Source organism: Neoarius graeffei, chromosome 20 (assembly GCF_027579695.1).
Source record: "Neoarius graeffei isolate fNeoGra1 chromosome 20, fNeoGra1.pri, whole genome shotgun sequence".
Classification (NCBI taxonomy): Eukaryota; Metazoa; Chordata; class Actinopteri; order Siluriformes; family Ariidae; genus Neoarius; species Neoarius graeffei.
In genome coordinates, this window is record NC_083588.1 from 52957962 (window position 1) to 52982794 (window position 24833).

General features: G+C 42.4%; 1 protein-coding gene across 3 annotated transcripts in view; it reads left to right on the forward strand.

Annotated features, from left to right (window-relative positions):
* Positions 1 to 24833, forward strand: part of stat5a (signal transducer and activator of transcription 5a) — a 193460-nt gene that overhangs the window by 138646 nt on the left and 29981 nt on the right. For all 3 annotated transcript variants that reach the window (XM_060901976.1, XM_060901978.1, XM_060901977.1), the window contains 8 exons: positions 216 to 390; positions 5563 to 5693; positions 6724 to 6875; positions 8589 to 8744; positions 11171 to 11350; positions 17846 to 17933; positions 19123 to 19245; positions 23660 to 23752. In XM_060901976.1, the coding sequence (XP_060757959.1) occupies positions 216 to 390; positions 5563 to 5693; positions 6724 to 6875; positions 8589 to 8744; positions 11171 to 11350; positions 17846 to 17933; positions 19123 to 19245; positions 23660 to 23752 (1098 nt within the window). The remainder of the gene's footprint in view (positions 1 to 215; positions 391 to 5562; positions 5694 to 6723; positions 6876 to 8588; positions 8745 to 11170; positions 11351 to 17845; positions 17934 to 19122; positions 19246 to 23659; positions 23753 to 24833) is intronic.

Here is a 24833-nt window from a genome sequence, read left to right on the forward strand (position 1 = left end):
GTTAAAACATATTTGAGTTCTGTATAAATCAGACGTGATGCATTTACATCTAATTCAGACAAAACTGCATATTTTTTTTCCATTTTCAGTTTCACTTTAACACTGTAGTAAAAACAGACGTATGTATGGACGTGTGTGTGTGTGTATGTGTGTGCGTGTGTGTGTGTGTGTGTGTGTGTGTGTGTGTGTGTGTGTGTGCATGCCGTGATTGACAGTCGAGCTCTCCGTTGAGTGGGATGATGGACAGCATGTCTCAGAAGTACCAGAAGATAAACCAGGTGTTCGAGGAGCTGAGGGTCCTGACGCAGGACACAGAAAACGACTTGCGCAAGCTTCAACACAACCAGGAGTACTTCATTATACAGTATCAGGAGAGTCTTCGAATACAGGGTACACACACACACACACACACACACGTACATTTAAACACACAAACGTGTTTTATTACTTAGCAGTGGCTTTCCCATTGACCCAGGCGTATAAAAATGAATGAATGAATGAATAAATAAACAAAATACTTCTTAATATCAGTTATTAATGATATACAGTCCTGTGCAAAAGTCGTCGGCACATGTAAAGAAATGCTGTCAACCAAAAATGGCTTAAAAATAATGAAATGAAATGTTTCAACATTAAAAAAATACTACAAATAGAAAGCAGTAAACCATAACTAGACTGCATTTCCACAGAGAAAATGCAAAGTGTGCTTGCTGAGCTGTAGCAGAACAGCTAACATGCTAGCATGCTAACAGTTAGCATACAAACATGCTAACAGTTAGCATACTAACATGCTAACAACATACTAACATGCTAAAAGCTAGCATGTTAACATGTTAATGCTAACGTGCTAATAGACAATGTGCTAATAGATAACATGCTAGCAGTCTAACATGCTAATGATTAACATGCTATTTGTTCAAATTCTAACACTAAGGCTAATATGCTGACAGCTATCATGCTAACAGCTAATAGGTTAACATGCTAATGGCTAGTATGTTAACTTTTAGCATGCTAACACGCTGAGGGTGACATGCTAACAGTTAGCATGCGAACATGCTCAGGCGAACCCGCTAACAGCAAACATGCGAACTCTGCATGCTACCATGCTAATCCTAACATGTTAACAGCTCTCATGATAACATGCTAACAACTCGCGAGCTAACAGCAGGCATGAGATCGTAATGGGTAACATGCTAACAGCTAGCATGGTAACACGTGAATGCTTATATGCTAATTGCTATCGTGTGTGCGTAAGTATTCCTAATAAAGTGGCCATTGAGTTGAAGTTGATTTGCTGTCAAAGTCTCAAATGAGCAGATCCTTGCCAAATGCATCATCACCTATGGGGGAAGGGAGGAATGACTCAGTCAAGCTTCCTTTGATTAGCGGCAAAATGGAGAAAAAATGGACGGATGAAAGGCAAGACAAAGACGAGTGCGGGTCAGAACCGATATCATGTGTGTGATGGTGATTTGGCCTGAGGTGCCGTATGAAGTTTGGTGGATGTGTGGTGAAGTGTTACTGAGCAAAACTCCATTCATTTGAATGGGGCCAAAAATCAATGGAAGCCTATGGACGTAAAAAGGATGTGTGAAAACCAAGAAAAAGACGAGTGCAGGTCTCAGATGAGGGGATGGATCTGTGTGGGGACTTGCCCTGAGGCATCATATGAAGTCTCTTGAAGTTTGGTCACTCAGTTAAAAAATTTGACGGAGAGTGAAAGCTTTTTTCCCGAAACGCCATTCATCTTCAATGGGGCCAAAAATGAATGGAAGTGAATGGATGAAAAAGTGGGGGATGAAAAGAAAGGAAAAAATGAGTGCGGGTCATCAGAACCGAATGCATATATGTGTCTGGGGAGTTGGCCTGAGGTATCACATGAGGTTTGGTGCGTCTGTGATGAAGCACGAAGCAGGACGATTCGATTCGTGAGCCCTATTCATTCTCTCTGGGAAAAAAATAATAGAAAAACGACAAGAACGAGAGAACAGGTGTGTCGATCCAAAAGCAAAAAACAAGCACGCTATTCCAGATCGGGCCCTACGTTTCAGCGTTGGAACGGTGTCTCTATCTCGAAAGCCCTAGTGGAGCCAAAAAACGGGTGAAAACGAATAATAATAATAATAAAAATAAAACTTAAGAAGAACTATAGTGGCGGCACGGTGGTGTAGTGGTTAGCGCTGTCGCCTCACAGCAAGAAGGTCCGGGTTCGAGCCCCGTGGCCGGCGAGGGCCTTTCTGTGCGGAGTTTGCATGTTGTCCGCGTGGGTTTCCTCCGGGTGCTCCGGTTTCCCCCACAGTCCAAAGACATGCAGGTTAGGTTAACTGGTGACTCTAAATTGACCGTAGGTGTGAGTGTGAATGGTTGTCTGTGTCTATGTGTCAGCCCTGTGATGACCTGGCGACTTGTCCAGGGTGTACCCCGCCTTTCGCCCGTAGTCAGCTGGGATAGGCTCCAGCTTGCCTGCGACCCTGTAGAACAGGATAAAGCGGCTACAGATAATGAGATGAGATGAAGAACTATAGTGTGCTTTTGCAAGCACACTAATAAATGAAACAAAGTCAGTATTTGGTGTGAGACGACCCTTTGCTTAAAAAAAAAAATAGTAGTCTGCGGTACAGTGAGTGCAGTTTTATGCGGAAATGAGCTGTAGGTTTTACTGAGCATCTTCCAGAACCAGCCACAGTTCTTCTGGACTCTTTGACCGTCACGCTCGTTTCTTCATTTTGCACCAAAACCCAGCAGCCTTCATTATGTTTTCTTTTTTAATCTGAAATTGCTCTCTGATGTAATACACTGCTCAGATACAAACATTTTTTTCTGTAGCATTTAATTTTGTGCTGGAAAAAATATGAACGTTTGGACTCTAAAACGTTCTTGTACTGACTCGATAATGCAGAAGCCATAAAATAGAAATCTATCACAAAATTTGCATGAAAAAAAATAGGGTGCCTAAGACTTTTGTACAGTACTGTATCTCATCTCATCTCATTATCTCTAGCCGCTTTATCCTGTTCTACAGGGTCGCAGGCAAGCTGGAGCCTATCCCAGCTGACTACGGGCGAAAGGCGGGGTACACCCTGGACAAGTCGCCAGGTCATCACAGGGCTGACACATAGACACAGACAACCATTCACACTCACATTCACACCTACGGTCAATTTAGAGTCACCAGTTAACCTAACCTGCATGTCTTTGGACTGTGGGGGAAACCGGAGCACCTGGAGGAAACCCACGCGGACACGGGGAGAACATGCAAACTCCGCACAGAAAGGCCCTCGCTGGACACGGGGCTCGAACCCAGACCTTCTTGCTGTGAGGCGACAGTGCTAACCGCTACACCACCGTGCCGCCCACAGTACTGTATATAATAGTGAAATTTCCAAGATTAGTGCAAATTAGTAATATAGAGTAAGGCGCATAAATATTTGGAAATTGAGAATGTTATTGAATTACAGTCCAGAAAATTAATCAACACCTTCTGACAAATCAGATTTGAGAATTCAGGAGCACGATGGTATTGTTGTTAAAGCAGATACGCAGAACCTTTATTTTTAAATACATTTCTGAGTGGATAGTATCTCCATCCTTGACTCTGGTATGCTGCATAAATGGGAATAAAAAAATAAAAAAAAAAATATATATATATATATATATATATATATTTTTTTTTTTTGAGAGTTAAAATCGACCGCAAAGTTGGCATTCGAGCTGCCCCGCTGAGCCAGCCAGCCCTGAGAGCATGACGTCACTGCGGTAACTGGTTTTAAGGCCGAGGCCTTTTACAGCTATAGACCAAAGTCTCATTCTCATCTCATTATCTCTAGCCGCTTTATCCTGTTCTACAGGGTCGCAGGCAAGCTGGAGCCTATCCCAGCTGACTACGGGCGAAAGGCGGGGTACACCCTGGACAAGTCGCCAGGTCATCACAGGGCTGACACATAGACACAGACAACCATTCACACTCACATTCACACCTACGGTCAATTTAGAGTCACCAGTTATCCTAACCTGCATGTCTTTGGACTGTGGGGGAAACCGGAGCACCCGGAGGAAACCCACGCGGACACGGGGAGAACATGCAAACTCCGCACAGAAAGGCCCTCGCTGGCCACAGGGCTCGAACCCGGACCTTCTTGCTGTGAGGCGACAGCGCTAACCACTACACCACCGTGCTGCCCTAGACCAAAGTCATATAAATAAAAATTTATGTTGAAAGTAAGAAATACCGTCACCGACTTGCTCAACTAAGACTGATTTGACTTCATTGATTGTGGATTGACTCTCATTAAAACAGGATGGGTGTTATAACTTATGCAACAGACATGTACATGCATGCATTTTCACTGATAAAACGTAAAAGGCTAATTAAATAATCAGAGACAATCACATTCTGAAGCCAATTAAATAATCTTATACTGGTAACTTAAACACGCAATACAAGTTCCATATATTAATCTAAATGCAGGTAAACAACGTGTTGTTTTGTATCCAAATGAGAGTCGGAGCTTACCCGTCTGTGTTCTCGCTTCTTGAAGGCCGACCTTGTGGCCGATTGTTTTGAAACAGTCTGACTTTCAGTTGTTCGTTCAGTTCTCCGTTCATTCACTTCTTCCACGTAAGGGCGAGATGGCAACAATATCCGGTGGAGAAAATCAGACAGCTGCTCCACTCTTTCTCTATTTTGTCCATACTTAGTACTCCGCCATTACTGCTGGGCTCAGGTAATTACTAAAACCCGGGACGTCACCGGTTTTAGCAACAACCGCGGGGAGGTCACTACCCAAGCGATATGTCACGTCCCATTCCATCCTGGGTTTTAGCAACAAACCTCGGCTCACTCTGGGAAGACCGGTGCAACTGAACTTTCCTTTTTAAAAACTTTTTAAAAATAAATAAATACTTTTCTTTTCCTTTAATTGTTGGTACTGCACCCTCTTTCAATCCAGGCTTATAGCCAACGCTCCTCAACAGATCCGAGGTCTCGTACGAGTCTTCAGTAAAATGTGCAGAGCAGAGGAAAGACCACGTCATCGGTGCCCAACGTGCCCGTGAACTTCTTGCAAAACGCGTCCAAATCTTTGCAGTTTGAACATTCTTGGGCCATGAATGCAACGTAAATCCACCTTCTGTCGTGTTGCTGCACCGGCCAGCAACACATCTACGTGGCATGGGGAAAAATTAGCTCAAAATGGAGGATCGGAGTTGCAGTCAGCTCTGTGTTTTAGTATAGCGGAAATGGCGATGAGACCGATAGACTTCCTGCTGTGACGTTACGGACGTCAAGGTCATTCACTCAGACCGCTACCTGTATGAATCACTTTAATCGTAAAAATTACTATATCAGATTTATTGTTTACGCTTAAAACTATTCCTGTGCCATTCTTGAGGTCTCAAGGCATTTATAAACGAAAGTGAGGCCATGGCTCTGCGTACTTTAACTAGTATTTAAAATGACAAACAGAAAAAAAAATACTTAGGACTACGTAACTTCTTAAGCCTATAAGTGTGTAAATAAATGTGTGTTATTGATCTCGGGGTGTGTGCACGTGTCTCTCATAGCTCAGCTCTCGAGTCTGACAACGCTGCCTCCCGCCGACAGACAGCTGCGAGAGCCGAGCCTCCTCAGCAAGAGAGCCACGGTTGAAGCCTGGCTCACCAGAGAAGCCAACACCCTGCAGAGATACAGACTGGTAAATGCAAACACACACACACACACACGCATGATGCACAAATGTTCCCGGTTGGTGACTCATAGAGTTTATTTTTGGGTCAAGACTCTTTTATGAGATGATGCATAGCGATAATTTCTGCAGAAGAGGAACTACAATGAGGACAACAGCTATAGCACAGTGTTTTATGAGGAGTCAAAGGGTTTGTTTTAGCTGATAACGCGTTGCTACTGCTTGGCATTGAAGCCAGTGTCATGTTGTATCTGTACACACGCGCGCACAACGCACACACACACACACACACACACACACACACACACACACACACACAGATCTGATGTCCAGATCCAGTATCGAGTAAATACATCCAGATTCAGTGTCCAAGTCCAGTCTCCAGATTCTGTATCCAGATTCAGCATCCCAATACAGATCCATTATTCAGATTCAGTATCCAAATCCAGTACATAGATTCAGTATACGGATTCAGTGTCTGAAATACAGATCCAGTATCCAAAAACAGATCTAGTATTCAGATCCACAGTACAGGTTCTGTCTCCAAATTCAGTGTCCAGGTTCAACATCCCAATACAGATTCAGTATTCAGATTCAGCACCCAAATCCAGCATCCAGGTCAATTATCCAGATCCAGTATCCAAATCCAGTGCACAGTTTCAGCGTCCAAGTTTGGCACAGATCTAGTATCCCGATTCATTACCTATGCAGGATGTATTCCCATCTCATGTGCAGATCACAGCAACCAGAATAAAGTCTTTACTGAAGTTAGATGAGGGAATGAATGAAAGAACTTCATTCTGGTGGCGGCCCTTTTTAAAATACGCTGCATTATCACTCTGCATTGTCTTTCTTCTTGAAGAATCGCTTGTAAAACATGATTGTTTTTTTTTTTCTTTCAAAGCTTCTGTTCTGCTGGAGGAAACTAGTAGTTTATGCAATCAGGAGTAGGGATGTTTGAAAATTTCACAGCAGGATAATCCAGGCTTAAAATGTCACAGTTTTGTGGTATTAATTGGCTTTGTGCGTGTGTGTTCAGGACCTAGCAGAAAAGCACCAGAAAACGCTGGCATTGTTGCGGAAACAGCAGACATCGATACTTGATGATGAGCTGATCCAGTGGAAGAGACGACAACAGCTCGCCGGCAACGGAGGACCACATGAGGGAGGACTGGATGTCCTGCAGTCATGGTACACACACACACTTATAAAAACGGGAAGACCGGGAGTGTTGTGGCTCAGTCGACTAAGGTGCCATACCATAAGTCCGGGGACCCGGGTTCGATTCCGACCTGAGGTCATTTCCCGATCCCTCCCCGTCTCTCTCCAGCTCATTTCCTGTCTCTACACTGTCCTATCCAATAAAGGTGAAAAAAGCCTAAAAAAAATCTTTAAAAATGGGAAGACTACCCGAGGGAGCGTTAAATCTTCAGCAGTTGTGGTACATACAAAACAGTAAACAGCCAAAAGGAGTACAGGTCACTTGGAATAAAGTGTGTGTGTGTGTGTGTGTGTGTGTTTTGGAGAAAGAGGTTTTTTCCAAAGCAGCAAAGCAGCTTTGATATCAATTGTGGAAAATGCACCAAGGCATTTTGTCAGTGAGATGCAGAGGGCATGTTTAGTTTTGCTGTAGCACTCTTCTAGAATAAATAAAAACAACAGCAACATATAATTATCCGAGCATGGCTGGGAACAACACTCGAGCACTCTTTTAACTATGTATTTAACAGTTATACCGCAAAATCAAGTCGTATATGAGCTGATAGCCGATGACGCGCGGAGCATATAATCGATGTATGACGAGACTGAGCGGAATAACTATTTTATCCTATCCACATTCACTGGATTTTGAGAAACAGAGCATTTTTATTTTTATTTTTTGCAAATCCGATAAATAAAAACTTTATACAAAACGTCCGACAAATTCATTTCCGCTTAGAATGTAAGCAAACCGGCGAAATGACAGCAGCAATTTGTGAAAAATGCTATAATAATAATAATCTCATCTCATTATCTCTAGCCACTTTATCCTGTTCTACAGGGTCGCAGGCAAGCTGGAGCCTATCCCAGCTGACTACGGGCGAAAGGCGGGGTACACCCTGGACAAGTCGCCAGGTCATCACAGGGTTGACACATAGACACAGACAACCATTCACACTCACATTCACACCTACGGTCAATTTAGAGTCACCAGTTAACCTAACCTGCATGTCTTTGGACTGTGGGGGAAACCGGAGCCCCCGGAGGAAACCCACGCGGACACGGGGAGAACATGCAAACTCCGCACAGAAAGGCCCTCGCCGGCCACGGGGCTCGAACCCGGACCTTCTTGCTGTGAGGCGACAGTGCTAACCACTACACCACCGTGCCGCCCGATAATAATAATTCTTAAAAAATTAAAAAGATGTTCTTACCGTGAAATACTTTCATTCCATATTTTGTTGCTTTTTTTTTGTTGCATTTTTTGGGGTTTTGTTTATAAGTAGAGCTTTTATTTCGTCCTCGGTTGGTTCAGCAACACGCGCCGACATTTTGCTTTTCTCTACTCACAGTATATGAGCTGATATCCTAGGAGTAGAGTAGCCAATCAGAGCGCGCGATCGCTCATATCCAGTGAACGTGGATAGAATAAAACGGCATATTCTGACAGATTGAGTCAAATCGAGAGCCCTGCTCTAGGATACCGAACATAACAATGACGCAATGGGGAAAAAAAAAACAAAACCTGGCAGTGAGAAATCCTACACAGTCTGTCTTTCGGCTCTGTGCTAAGCTGCTGTTTAGATTTTAGCGTATTTCAAGCTCTTTTGAGCCTTTCGACACGCTCCCTCCCTGAAATCAAATCAGCTGTCAAGCCAATTAATGGGATTTTGAATTCCTGTGTGTATATTTGTGTGCACGCAGGTGTGAGAAGCTCGCAGAAACCATTTGGCAAAATCGGCAGCAGATCAGGAGGGCGGAGCATTTAAGGCAGCAGCTGCCAATCCCCGGCCCCATCGAAGAACTTCTCAATGATCTCAACAGCACCATCACTGATATCATCTCAGCGCTCGTCACCAGGTATGTGTGTGTATGTGTGTCTTTATGGCCTTTGCAGTACACATTTTCCCATGACACAACTATATGACAACTAAGCAGTTGTTTTCAGTTCACACATGTGCACGTTGTCATTAAAACACGCCGTAACACAGGTCCTGATGTATACAGCACAATGCCGTGCAGTATACTGTTTCACGAAAGTTTCTGCTCGCTCCTGCTGCATGTGCATGACTCTGCCACGTACCGTTCATTCGCAATAGGAACAGTCTCGGAACTTTTTGATCACACATCATGTACCATCATCAACCCTTCCCCATGCTAAAGGTTCATGTGTTTACTGCTGATTACTGCTGACGCTTCGGAGCCCAAGAAATGGTATTCGGGACAGCTATAAAAAAAATTAAAGTTCAAGGTTGGAAATGCATGAAATTGAATCACACCTCTGTCTGAGTGGTGCACAAGTCATTAATGTTCTAATATGGTTGTGTGAAAGTTCATTATTAAATCCTCACAATCACATACAAGTAATTCAGCTCCACACTGAGTGATTTTCCCCAATGATTCGTCTGTAAAACAGCCAATATAACAGATTATTATACATACAGGACACTTTTTCGATGGAATAAGGCCAATATTAAAAAATGTTCTGTTTCCGGTCCACTGGCCGGGTGAGTGCTGTTTGTGTGGTTGAAATTTTTTTTTACGCCGGTTTTTCGACATTTTTTTCGGGTTCGTAAATCTAAAATCGAACTTGACATTTATGCATTCCCAGGGCTTTCCACTAAGGCTCATACTAGCCAGCCATGACAAATAAGTAGCCAGCCGGGGGGGGGGTAAACACAAAATAAACTCCTGTGCATGCAGTTCCCAGGATTAAATGCATTTTCCACAGACCATTTATTTATTCACTTTACTCAAATACAAAGTAAAATGGCAGTAAATCTTCTTTCTTTTCTTGCGTATTGCATCATGAGGCGTTCCTGGCTTGTAAATCTCTTATTTTCGGTGCATGACACATTCATGCAGCTGAGCATGCTATGAATTAACAACGACAATGGTCTGCAGTGGCGGCTACACAATTAAACACTCAGCGAACATTTCTCCATTTGTGTATGAAAATACACTCCAACCACTCAGTTTGGTTTCATTTACAACCAACGGTGTCTTTTGATGCCAGCACGTAATTGAACGAGAGAAGACTGGTTTACTGGAGACAAAATAAGCATTATCTCTGCTTCTGTTCCCTCCGACACACTACTGCCTCCGCCGACTGCGCACGCACTCTGAACTGAATCAGCTCTGCGCATGCGCCGTGCCGCACAAAAAAATGGCAGCCACCATGAAGGAAGGCGATCCGGAGTTTTCAAACATTTGCTTAAGTGTGAAATCGCAAAATGGTATTCTAGCGAACAACAAAATAGTAAAGATTCAGAAAAACAAATCATTCAGTGATCATTTTAATAGTGTAATTTCATCCGAACTAGGCCTAACGCTCGATTTAGAACTACAAAAAGTCCGTGTGTCGGACATTTTAAGTACCTTTGTAAAAGTTTTGCAAACGTTGCAGTCAGCATTTAAAATGCTAACTTAAAGTTTTTGTACAAGTTTCAGTTGATTAAACTGTCATTTTATTAAACGTGTCTGCTTTTGTAATAAAAAAGTACTGAAAGAAAAAGCAAACACAGCATTGCGATTTCTTATCCATCCATAAAAAAAAAAAAATCCCTCCCTCCCGACTGAAAATTTTTTTGCTCACCCGGTGGACAGGAAACGGATTTTTTTTTTTAAGGATGGCCTAAAAACGTGTTCTATTCCCTTCTAGCGGGTTTCATTCATTTGGTTCGATAGTATGCAATATTGTTCGCATATCGCTTATCCTACGTGTATTACGTCACTCTGCTCAATGGAGAATGAACATTGAATATGGTTTACAATATTGCATGGTTGTCAGGACAACATGACATCACACGTCGGAGACGTAAAACTTCCACACTAGCAAGCAATTTGTAAACAAACATGGCCGCCAGGTTTGCTTCGTTAAATACAGAAGATTTTGAGAGAATTCTGAAAGAGAAAGATGCGTTGAACACCTGAAAGAAAGTGTATGTATAATAATAACAATAATATTGGCTGGCTTTTTTCATGGTATATCAGATATATTCCATTCAGCTACTCGTCTTCGACTCATTCAATATCATGCTAGCTGAATGGAATATATCTGATATACCACTCAACGCCAGGCAATATTATTTAAATAGTCTATATAAGTAGCCTGGATTTTCAATAACTACAAAAGATACAATGCATGCTGTGTTTTGAAACCTTTTGAATCACTTTTATCACAGGGCTGTTTCAAATATTCTAGAAATATGTATATAATATTATTATATTATATTAAATATTATAGAAATATGGTGTTTATCCTCTGTGTGTATTTTTTTTCCCAGCACCTTCATCATAGAGAAGCAGCCGCCTCAGGTGCTGAAGACTCAGACAAAGTTTGCAGCAACGGTGCGTTTGCTAGTGGGAGGAAAACTTAACGTCCACATGAACCCTCCTCAGGTGAAAGCCACCATCATCAGCGAGCAGCAGGCCAAGGCACTGCTCAAAAACGAAAACACCCGGAAGTGAGTTCTGCGTACACGCAACGCATCAGACAGACACTGTTCCGATTTATACACTCGTAATACACACACACACGAGCGCAGGAAGCTTTTACAACACTAGATGCAGGATCTCCTTCAAAAAACATAATTAAAAACCTAAACAAGTATTAATTTTTTCATAATTGAAAGTGACAGTCTCAGGTTTTAACCTACACACATTTTGAATCTCGTGTTTTCGTCGATCAAGACTAATAAAAGAAGAAGAAGGCTTTATTTTTGTCACATGTACACTCAAGCATAGTGAAATTCCTCTTCTGCATTTAACCCATCTGAAGCAGTGAACACACAAGTGAGCAATGAGCACACACACATACCCAGAGCAGTGGGCATGTCACAGTCCGGTTCTGTCCATCCATGCCTGAGTTTGTGGGACTTCCAGGCCGGATCCGGGACAGGAATTCAGTCCTGCCCTGCTGTAGGCCATGTTCCCTGAAGCGGCACTCCCACACCTCAAAAACTTGAGTTTTGCACTCAAGTTTCCATCAATGAAGAGTTATAACATCAACGAAACTGTCTTCATGTTAAAACTGTTAATGTTATAGTCATGCTGTCTGTTGTTGCCCAAATGAGGATGGGTTCCCTTTTGAGTCTGGTTCCTCTCGAGGTTTCTTCTTCATGTCGTCTGAGGGAGTTTTTCCTTGCCACCGTCGCCACAGGCTTGCTCATTGGGGATAGATTAGGGATAAAATTAGCTCATGTTTTAAGTCGTTCAAATTCTGTAAAGCTGCTTTGCGACAATGTTTATTGTTAAAAGCGCTATACAAATAAACTTGACTTGACTTGACACCTGCTACCACTCCTCTCCCATCAGCCAGGGCCTTCTTAAGAGCTGTTTGGAGCTACTCCAGTTGCCAGACTGTCTCTTGCAGGCTTTCCTTGTCTCGCTACAGCCCTTTGGTATTGTGACTTCTCAATTCCCCCTGCCTGTATTGTTCCATGTTTTTTTTGTCTAGTTTTCTGTCCAGTTTTTGCCCCTGTTCTACCTGCCTGTTCTTCTGGATTGTGTTTTTGCTTCCTCTGCCTGGGTTTCCCTTGTCCCTGTTTTCTTCAGTTTTTGTGAAGATTTTTCTGTCCTGTTTTTGTCCCTGACCGTGTCTGCCTGCTCTTCTGTGTTTTGACCTCTTGGCCATCTTCTTTGACCACCGATTTTGCCTGGGCCCTATTGTACCTCTGGCCTCAACTTCATTAAAGAAGTTCTTCTCTGTACACTGCCTGTTTTGAGTCTGCTCTTGGGTCCTCACTTCACCTCAACTCACCATTTCTGACAAGGCAGCGATGCTACAGCACTCAGGAAACAGTTGGGTGTTAGGTGCCTTACTCAAGGGCAATTCAGCCATGATACAGAGGGAGGGGAAAGTGCTGTTCATTCACTCAACTCCTCTCGCATTTTTCCTGCTGGTCCTGGGAATCGAACCAGTGACCTTTTGGCCTGAAAGTTAGAGAAGCAGCCTACAACCTACTGTGTATTATGAGTCAAGTTCTCTAATCTGTCTAATAATAGGTTGTTTTCTCTCATCCTCTGATCGTCCATTCTCAAAAGTAGTTCATATGTAGCTTGTACTACAGTCTAGTCATATTCTAGCCTGGGAAATCCCATGCTGCTTTGCACAATCGTTCCGATCTGAAAAGACAGCATGGAAACTATGGTCTAAAGGCTCGCCTGAGTTAGGGAGCCAATCAGAGAGTGGGGAGTGGTGGAAAGACGGTGACACGTACTACTCGACAAACGGAAGCTTGTAGTTTATTTGGGACTGTTTACGGATCACATTTAACATGGCGGCGAGCGATACGAACCAAACTTTCGATCAAGCTTTAGACACTGTTCTGAATAGCTTAGAGCGAAAGTTTGTTTTAAAAAACCTCTTCGTCTTCTTCGTCGCTCTAACTATGTCACCGGGTACAACTGCCATGATTGGCCATGGGCTACGTATACGCCAAATGATAGACATTCGCAACGTCCAATAAACGGCCGTTGACAATCGTAAACCACACCTCCCCTACGAGAAATTCAATAGGCGGATTCCAGACCATATTTCACTTGTGATATGGTCTGGTGTTAACCAGACTAGTCATATTCCAGGAATTGGGATGGAATATAAATCTCACAGTTATCATGACAAATAAAGGCGTGGCAGATCACTGTTCTCCCCAATATGCCAGTTCTCATTTGTTTAGTCATGTCCCCGTTTGGGCCAGACAGCTCATCCTGTAGACTCAGTTTAGTTCTAAACCTTTCATAGAAGCCTGAAGGACACTTGATGACAGTGTCTAGTGGCAAACAGCTGCAATTCAAGATTAAGGACATCAGCGTCCTCCTTAGTGTTTATGTTTGTAAAGTTGCTGTCCTTCATTCTCCCAAAGCTTAAACTCTGTCTTATTCACCTTTTTTTTCCTGTTCTTGCCTCAACACATTCAGTTACTCATTCAGAAATTAATTATTAATCAGTTTCTCTGCATTTCAGATAGAATTTTTTTTAATGATAATGAGCTCATTGAGTACGTATTAACCCTTGCATTTTTGGCACACCCAATTCCACTTGGTTTCTGTGTGAAATCTGCTTGGTCTACTTGATACAATTAACATCTTATTTTTTACGTGAACCCAAGTGGACCGCGCCACAAGTGAATGTGATCTGCCAGCAGAGCCATGTTGAATAACACGATGAGTTGAACTTCCTCTTTCAAGTTTAATAATGGCAGGGAAAGATATGTTGTGGTCCAAATGGAGACGGTGTCTGCTCGATACAGTGGCTTGTGAAAGTATTGACTCCCTGTGATGTTCTTCCTGTTTTGTTGCATGACAACCTGGAATTAAAATGGATTTTTTTTTAATGAAATGGACCTAACAAAATAGTCAAAATTGTTGGAGTGGAATGAAAAATTACCATGTTTAAAAAAACAACAACAACACACACACAGATTAAAAACAGAAATGTTATGAATACGGCGGCACGGTGGTGTAGTGGTTAGCGCTGTCGCCTCACAGCAAGAAGGTCCGGGTTCGAGCCCCGGGGCCGGCGAGGTCCTTTCTGTGCGGAGTTTGCATGTTCTCCCCGTGTCCGCGTGGGTTTCCTCCGGGTGCTCCGGTTTCCCCCACAGTCCAAAGACATGCAGGTTAGGTTAACTGGTGACTCTAAATTGACCGTAGGTGTGAATGTGAGTGTGAATGGTTGTCTGTGTCTATGTGTCAGCCCTGTGATGACCTGGCGACTTGTCCAGGGTGTACCCCGCCTTTTGCCCGTAGTCAGCTGGGATAGGCTCCAGCTTGCCTGTGACCCTGTAGAAGGATAAAGCGGCTAGAGATAATGAGATGAGATGAGATGAGATGTTATGAATACATATCTATTCACCCCCTTTGCTATGAAACCCCTAAATAAGATCTGGTCCAACTAATTAACTTCAGAAGTCACATACTTAGTTGATTATGTGATCTGTCATATGATGTCTGTATAAAACAACCTGTTCTGGAAGGACCCTGACTCTGCAACACTACTAAGCAAGCAACATGAGAACCAAGGAGCACTCCAAACAGGTCAGATACAAAGTTGTAGAGAAGTATAGATCAGAGTTGGGTTATTAAAAAGTATCCCAAACTTTGAATATCCCAGGGAGCACGATTAAATCCATTATAACAAAATGGAAAGAATATGGCACTACTACAAACCTGACAAGAGAAAGCCACACACCAAAACTCACAGACCAGGCAAGGAGGGCATTTATCAGTGATTCAACAAAGACACCAAACAGTGAAGAAGCTGCAAAGATCCACAGTGGAGAAGGGAGTACCTGTCCATAACACCACTTTAAGTGGTATACTCCACTAGCCAGAAAAAAAGCCCTTGCTTAAAGAAAAAAAAAAGAAAACATGTTTGGAGTTCACCAAAAAACAGCATGTGGGAAACTCCCCAAACCCATGGAAGAAGGTTCTCTGGTCAGATGAGACTAAAATTGAACTTTCTGGCCATCATGGGAAACTCTATGTGTGGTGCAAAACCAATACTTCCCATCACCCTGAGACACGGGCGCAGATAGAGGGTGGGACGGGTGGGATTCATCCCACCCAGATTTAAATTCACCTCGTTCGGTCCTCCCCACTTATAGGGAGGAAAAAACGTCTATGCTGTCTTTCTTTGCATAAGGCAAACCTCACGGAAAAATCAAAAGACTAATTACCATTCGGTTTATTGAGGTGCACAGCAGTATATACATCGTTGCAACAACTCACATAAAACAAAACAAAGACTGATATTCGATTGGTTGAGCTGTGCAGACTGCACAGGTTGCGAGCTCGAGCTTGGTTGCTATGGTTACCCACAACAAGTTTGACAGGCATAGTTCAGGACCCCAACACGGCATGATGAAGGGTGCCAAACCGAAAAGGCAGAAAATGATTGCATCGTTTTTTCAAAAAACAACGACTGTAAGTAAACTGTGCCTTACTTTATCATATCACCTTGCAATTTTTTGATAGTCTGTTCAAAGTAATGTCGTAGTGAAAGTAAAATCGTACGGAGTAGAGATGCCTTTCTGGTAGCCTCCTTCTTTCGGTGGCAGCCTGTAGATACAGTGCTCAGAAGGCAGTTTTAATGTTTAATCTGGCGTTCCCTGCCATAATTTCAGCGAGCATATTGTTTCATAAGGAAACTTTGCGAAGAGTTGTTGACTGACTGCCGCTCACGCAACACACAGGCATAGTTAGAAAGTCAGGATGCACTGGTTTACACTTTACACACACACGCGTAGCCCAGCCTCTCGCTATGTTTAACAGTTGGAACTTAGCAGTTTTAAAACTAGTTGTGCGAGGAACTAGTGTTCCTCGCACAACACATGTTGGGGGTGGGGGTGGGGTTGGTTTGCTGGCAGCTTTGTCCCCTCCAGTTCAAAAAACGTATCTGCGCCCCTGCCCTGAGAACACCTTTCCTACAGTGAAGCATGGTGGTGGCAGCATCATGTTGTGGGGATGTTTGTCGTAGGCAAGGCCAGGAAAGCTGGTCAGGATTGAAGGAAATATGGATGGCAATAAATACTGGGCAATTCTTGAGGAAAATATGTTCCAGTCTGCCAGAGATTTGAGACTGAGATGGAGAACAGCACCATCCAGCACAACAATCGCCCTAAACATACTGCTGAAGCTGCACTGGAGCAGTTTAAAGGCAAACATTTAAACGTCTTGGAAGGCTTAGTCAAAGCCCAGACCTCAATCTAATTGTGAATCTGTGGCATGACTGAAATTTGCTGTAAACCAACACAACCCATGTAACTTAAAGGAGCTGGAATGGTTTTGCATTGAAGAATGGGGGGGGGGGGGGGGGGATCCCATTCGCTTGATGTAATAATGTAACAGAGACATACAGTAACCCAAGAGACTTGCAGCTGTAATTGCAGCAAAAGGTGGCTTTACAAAGTATTGACATGAGGTGGAGGGATACTTATATACACTCAAGAGTTCTTTTTTTTTATCTTCATTGTTTTTGTGTCCAGGTTGTAATGCAAGAAAACAAGGGGTGAATACTTTTGGAAGGCAAAGTATAGGGAGTAATGGCTTGGTATGTAAACATTAAATTATTTTTGTATGAAAACACACAGCTTTGACTGAAAGGCCTCACCTAAACCATTGACGAGTACTGAGCAAAAGTAAATAAGCAAGGAACTCTCGAGTGGCACAACAGCAAAGCGTTCACCTTTTCCTTGGCCAGGAACCAAAGGAGAAAAATTGGCCGTGCTTTCTGGGTCGGAGGATGGAATACTACCGCTCCCCTGTCAATCACAGTGACACTAACCAGTCATGTCCATCTCTGAGCTCATGTATGCAGAAGAGGGTAGATAGCACTTTGCTCAGAGTGTGTTACACGAAAGAGGAGTCAAGTGCGAAATGTCCTCGGTTGCTTAATACATCTAAAGGCCAATTTATGCTGACAACGCAGTCCTCGCAGATGGCATCGCAGATGGCGTCTGCGTAGCCCCCCCCCACCTTCGCAGACGCTCTGCGCGCACCTCCCAAAAATTGTGACCGCCGCAGAAGCCTCGCAGACAGCGTCGCAGACAAGAGGGCTCTGATTGCTCCACTCTACATCCGCTGTACACGCACTTCCGCTTCCCTACTTTCCCGGTTTGGCTTGTTTTCACGACCGCCATTTTTAAAAACACGAGCGAAGATGGAGCAGCACGAAGAGCGGTTGATCGAGGAAGTGAGGAAGTACGTACATCTATACGACTCCAGTTCTAGTCATTATAAGTAACCGGAGGATAAACACTCCACTAACCACACCCACCAACTACTCCTAGCGATTTCGCGACTTCGCGCCCCCTTGCGTTGTGGCGGTGAATAACATCACGCACGCCTATTACTCCCCGCTCAACGATAAATTACAACTGTCTGCGAAAAGCTATCTGCGAAAGCCTTGTCGCAAGAGCATGCAGAGGCCCTAACACTCTGTCTGTCTCTCTGAACCTTAGTGACAGCAGTGGAGAGATCTTGAATAATAACTGCGTGATGGAGTATCACCAGACCACAGGCACCCTGATTGCACACTTCAGGAACATGGTGAGTAAAGCAAACCGGGTTCACCTTCAGTCCATATCTGTTAGCAGTTATTTCCAACAAGAACACTGAAATGTTCCATCGTCAGCTTTGTTGTCTGCTTATCATTTCCAGCATCTGTGTTTTATATATAGACACCTCATATAAAGAACAGAAAATGAAATAAGATAGTAACTCGAGTTAGATGACTTACAACTAAATTGAAAGCACAGACTCCTATTTGCATTTCCAGTTTGGGGCAATTCCATGTAAATGTCAACCTCACCATGCAAAAATAAAGCAACATGTAATACATCAAAACCACTCCCAGAGATATCACCTAGGCCTGTATTTTACAGATGTGAATAAGTTGAACCAATTTGTAACCAACCTAATATGTCACTGTCAGTCTTTCTTTCTTATAATGTAAACCCCAAGCTAAAATCAACTTTGATCATGTACAATTCTATATTATTGCCACAAGCCACAGAAATGTATGCTAAAATCCACAAAACAGCGAAACAATAGCCATCCTAAATATTATTTAAGAACTTTGATAGTTTTAGCTGATATTTAGAGAGTTTTTCAAAGGGTTATGGTGGTTAAATTGCTGATTTTCTAAACATATGCCATGTCTATTTCAGACGCGTCACATCCATAACGGAATTTCGTCACATCCATAACGCTGACTTTTCCTTCCGAAACTCTGCATGAAATACAAAATATTTTAAACAAAGATTTTTTTTTAATATTCACCTTGGACCCCTCTATCAAATGGATATCTCCATTTCGACATTAGGTTTACAATTTCACAGAGTTTGATAAAAATGTACAGTCACCCAAGAAAAGTGATACTTTTTCTGTCACATCCATAACGCATCTTTTATTGGCATTTTCTGGCATGCCCTAGATGTACTATGGGAATTGTTCTTGTTCCATCACTTCTCCAGTATGGTACAGCCTTAAAATATGCAACACCTGTTTAAATACTGGGAGACAATAAAACATGCACTGGGTCATTTGTTGCCATTTTGAGTTCAAGTGTCACGTCCATAACACTGGAATTGCTCTTTGTTTGTTTTTTTCTTCTTCACACAAGCTGCAGAACAGCTTGCAAAACTCCTGCTCAGATAGCATCCTCGAGATCAGCTGGTGCGATGTACTTCATTACTAAGATACTCAATCCTTCACTCTGCCTCTATTTGCTCCTCAGTCTTTGAAGAGGATCAAGCGTTCAGACCGGCGTGGGGCGGAGTCCGTAACCGAGGAGAAGTTCACCATCTTGTTCGAGTCACAGTTTAGTGTCGGTGGCAACGAGCTAGTTTTTCAGGTCAAGGTGAGATTAAAACAGACAAATGATGTGATTAGTACAAACACTAGAAAATAGGAGTCCCCACACACACACACACTACATATTCACATTTACTTCAGATCAAACGACAGATCTAAACAGCGTTCCCACAGATTGAAACTAGCCCTCCCTCTAGGCTTGTGGTCGGTGATGGTTAACCAGGTTACCACGGTAACAACCCTCAGTGATTGTAAAAACCTGTTTACTGCTGGTTTAAAAAAAGTTGCCATATTGATTTATTTAATGCTTATCCTACCGAGACGCTATTATTCCCACACATGAACATAATTAAATGTGAACTCCTACATGAATACTACATTTCTTGTACCTCGTTCTAGAAACACAGCTGTTCAGCTGTGCTGATTGAAAGTGCTCGGCGTGGGCAGGGCACTGTCTGCCATTGCGCAAGACAGACATCATTAGTAGTTTATAATAAACCATCGTATAATTAAACCAACTGTGCAGAGCTTTGTCAGTTCTCAAAGCTCAGGTTATGGCATTTAATATTGAGTATAAGGATGGCTGACCTGAGCACGCAGACCAGTCTCAGCGAGAGCGATCATTAAAAGTGATTCCTTTCGCATTACGATCATTGTATAAGTATTACAAAGGTGTTTTTTTTTTAATCTTTTGGTTTTTTTTTTGGTTTATCTTTCCTGCTTTTTGCATTTTTGTCATTCTTTTATTTCTGTTATCTCTCTTGTTCTAATTCTTTTTTATATCCCATTATTCCTTATACGGTCTGTCATTCCTGTAGCCTTTTTTTTTTGCAGGGGGGTGAAAGTGAAAAAAAAGGGGGGAATAAATAGTGGCTACTTTGAAGAATCTAAAATATTCATAATTTTTTAAACACTTATTTTTTTTATGTCACATAGTTCCGTGTGTGTTCCATGTGTTGTTTCAGAGTTTTGGTGCCTTCAGTATATTCTACAGTGTAGAAAATGGTAATAGATGACTTGCAACCACGTGATCAAAATGTGCCACGTCAGGGCTTTTCAAAGTGTGGGGCGCGCCCCCCCTGGGGGGTGCCAGAGTTCTTCAGGGGGGGCGCAACGTGAGGAAACATAAACCAGAATAAGTTACTATTGCGGACATTTAGCGAAGTTCAGCTAGCCTTTGCCAGAGACAAAATGGACCGATTTTTAGTACCTAAAGCTACAGTGAGTGAGGAGACAAAGTCTGGGCCAAGCAAAAAAACAGAGCCTCCAGGATGTTGCGATTTGCAACTTCAGCGCAAATTCAACCAATCCCCGCGAATTCAGGGTGCTGTTGCAATTATATCCAATCACCGCAACTTTCCCACAAATTTGACCAATCATTGGCGTCGTCTTGAGGTGACGTCGACAAACTACCTTCCGCCTTACTTCCGTGTATACGTTCAAGAGAAGCAGCATGCGCGCAGTGTTGCCAGATTGGGCGGTTTCAAGTGCATTTTGGCGGGTTTTGAACATATTTTGGACTGGAAAACGTCAGCAGTATCTGGCAACACTGCATGATGTGCAAGTCAGTGTTTATATAGGCTTAAATTCTGTTACTGAAAGTGTGTTATGTTTACAGTGAAGGACTGTGTGCACTTTGCATTATTTTTTTTTACTTAATACAATAAATTAATGGATGCCAACATTTTTGCCAAAATGGTATTTTATTTTCCATTGTTTAGGCAGCTTCAGCATCATACTGTGAGATTCTGTTCCAATTGTTTTTTTTTCTTCTATGAAGCCTGAGCCATTTATTTTATTAGTTTATAATTAATGTTTAATTTAGTCTTCAGGAGAGACTGCCTGCACACAGTACTAGTATTAATAGTTTTTTTTCTTACATGAAAGCTGAGGCATTTATATTATATTTTAAGGTAACTTCATGTTGTGCTGTGAGGTTCTGTGCACTTTAACTTTTGAACCAACAGGTGCATTTGGATAAGTAAAGCCTATTTTTCTGCATTTTTGTAGTCCTGGTAATCTTTTATATTGGTAAAGTTGTTTATAGGACCATTTCTCAGTGTCTTTGTTTTTTTAATCAATAGTTTTTCAGTAATAACTTAATATTTAACATATCACTACTCAATTTTAATCACAAAAAGAGAAAATCGCAACAATTTCTCGCAACTTTCACTTCCTCCCGCAATGTAATCGCAACAAAAACCTAAAAAACACCACAACTTTCATCACAATTTTTTTGGAAAAAACTCCCGCAACGTCAGACATTTTAGCCCACAACAATCACAAAAAAGGCCCGCGGAATCCTGGGGGGACTGAAAAAAGAAGGAAGTATGACCACGATTATTTAAAGTTTGGATTTTCATGGACTGGATCTGAAGATGCTCCACTGCCACAGTGTGTTGTCTGCCAAGAGGTGCTAGCTAACGATGCTATGAGATGTTTAAAATGTGTAAAACAAGATGTTTTTAAAAAGCACAGATGTTTAAAATGTGAAAAATAAAAAAATAAAAATGTGTACAACAACCATTTTTTAAAAATACGAATGGAACATTAAGTATAGCAACAACAAAAATTGTAAGGGGGGGCGCTGTTGTTTATTTGCTCTCCGAGGGGGGGGCTGACTCTCCCACACTTTGAAAACCCCTGTGCTATGTCATGAGCCTCCGCCATGATGGTGGATCTACAAAGCAACTAGGATGGCAGACGCTGAAAGCATGTCTCTAAACAATGCTGAATTTTCTCAGTATTACCATGATTTGAACGCTCGAGCGAAAAGTCGATACAAAGAGAAGATAGATATGTGTGGTTTTGACCCATATTATTTTAAAAAGTCGCACTTTTCTGAATATAAGACTCTTCTATCGACCATCAAGTACCCAGATATCATGTTCTATCTGGTTTGGCTACGAAGGATCAAGTCCGACCTTGGATGAAACGTAGCCCATTTCCTGAGTAGGTGCCCAGTCTGGATTGTTTCTATCGTATAATTTTGCTGGCGCTCCTCGAAGCGAAATGGTAATGCACGTGTTAAAATTATAACAATGACTGAGTGAACCACGACAAGAGAACGCTCATTTTATAGCCAAATTCTAGCAACACGAAATAAAATTCTTCCATGATATTATCGAGAAAGCTTTTGAATCTCACCAGAGGTAAAATGATGACTGCAAACACGAGCTGTTTTGGTTTTAGTCTCTGTTAGATCAGCCCTGCCGATGCTGTTCAGCCGCGTTCGTCTCCTCTCCGTACTAAGCCTCAGAGTTTCCTCGCCCTCTTTCCAAATCATGGACGGAATTCTAAAAAATCGGGACGTGCCACGGTCACGAGTACTGTTGTGACCACAACCATATACAGCACAAAGATGTGTCATAGCTAAAAGAACGCTTAAAGCAGTGGAAAAACAAAGAGAGTTGCACACGCGTGACTATGTTTTGTATGGAATGTCGCTTGACCCCGCATTTGTATATCCACCAACATGGCCGACATCCGGGTTTCTATTTTCCTTTGACGTCACTTGGAAGTCAAGGATACAGAAAAAACTATGAATGAGTAGGGGTGTATAAACTTTTGACTAGTACGGCGTATACACTATAAATCACTCATCTCATCTCATTATCTCTAGCCGCTTTATCCTGTTCTACAGGGTCGCAGGCAAGCTGGAGCCTATCCCAGCTGACTACGGGCGAAAGACGGGGTACACCCTGGAACTATAAATCACTAAAGGATTTAATTTGCACTTTAAAAATCTACCTCTCCCCTTTGTTCATCATGCATCTCGTATTCACTGTCTATGCATTTGTCTATTGTCTTTGTTTTGTTTTGTTATATTGTCCAGCCTTTGTGTTGGTATAAAAAAACATCACATGGTTACAGAAGAAAAAAAGAGAATGTCATAGCCTTCATTCCCGTTGAAGTCGGAGTCAAAAATCACCCCCAAATCATAATTCTGTGACTAGCACAGGCTTAGCACTTAGTCAGTCTGGCTGTTCAGCTAATCGGTTGATTACCTAGTACATGATGTGAGCAAGGCGGCACGGTGGTGTAGTGGTTAGCGCCGTCGCCTCACAGCAAGAAGGTCCGGGTTCGAGCCCCATGGTCGGCGAGGGCCTTTCTGTGCGGAGTTTGCATGTTCTCCCCGTGTCCACGTGGGTTTCCTCCGGGTGCTCCGGTTTCCCCCACAGTCCAAAGACATGCAGGTTAGGTTAACTGGTGACTCTAAATTGACTGTAGGTGTGAATGTGAGTGTGAATGGTTGTCTGTGTCTATGTGTCAGCCCTGTGATGACCTGGCGACTTGTCCAGGGTGTACCCCGCCTTTCGCCCGTAGTCAGCTGGGATAGGCTCCAGCTTGCCTGCGACCCTGTAGAACAGGATAAAGCGGCTAGAGATAATGAGATGAGATGACGTGAGCAACTGAGCTGCATTTATCTCTCCTTGTTCTGTCTCCACTCTCGTTCTCAGACCCTGTCTTTACCAGTCGTGGTGATCGTCCATGGAAGTCAGGATAACAACGCGACAGCCACAGTTCTCTGGGACAACGCTTTTGCTGAACCTGTGAGTTCTGTAGAACATCAATACGCAACTTTCATGTTCAGTCACTCAAAATTATTACCTTTACCAGCAGAAAGCACTTAAGCATTATTATGTTTGACTCAGAGGAATAGCAGTAATGTTCTGGGTCAAAATGACTTTGCATGGTGAGTCATCGTTAAGTGGTTGCAAATAAACATAAACCCAGTACCAAGGAAGAACAGGAGCTCGGCCATCATTTCAGTAATACGGAGTATTACGTTAATTTTGTTCTCGACAGCAGACAGTCACACAAATAAATCTAGCTATATTTCCAAACACTGCAGGTGAAAAGATCTCTAGCAAGACTTCATTGCTTGTTTCTGCTTGGATTGCTTCAGTATTATAAAAAAAAAAAAAAATTAAACCTGATAGTAATTCAGTATATAGAGAAAGGCAGTTTTAAAAGGTATCTGAAACCTCGTTTAATGGAGCTTATGCCCATTTTTGTCTGTATGATTAGTTTCGTAGACGCACAGCATTAATACCTATAGAAGATTATCACAAGGGTTTTGAAGATCCTGACGTCAGCCTTCAGATGAGGCATGAGATAAGGATCTTTCTGAATGCACAGACACTCCAGGATATACACACCGTGCATTTGAGCTCTGTTCATCTCCGTGAACTCTTTGAAGAACCGTCTGTAGTGTGCTGTTTGAGTTTTTGCAATTCAAATAATGCAAACTACAAATCTACAGTTCTGTACGGTACAATGCCTTCCAGCAATAGTTAAAATTAATTCTGCCAAACCCAAAGCCTAGGAAAATGATCACTGGTACAGTATGTCTACGCATGATATAATGTGTAATCTGGCCATCAAGTATCCAGCGGTGTTAAAGCAAATATCCAAAAAATCAAAGTATTAGTGTAGAACACTTTCTGTGAATACATTAAGTAAGCTTTCTGTACTAACATACAGTATTTATCTTCTTTATATTATCGTTTCCTGTTTAATGTATTCCCTCTCTCTCTCCCTCTCTTTCCCTCTCTCTCTGTCTCTAAGAGGAACAGAGTTCATAATAATCAGCATACAAATGAGCGCATGTTAAGATTGTGTGTGTGTGTG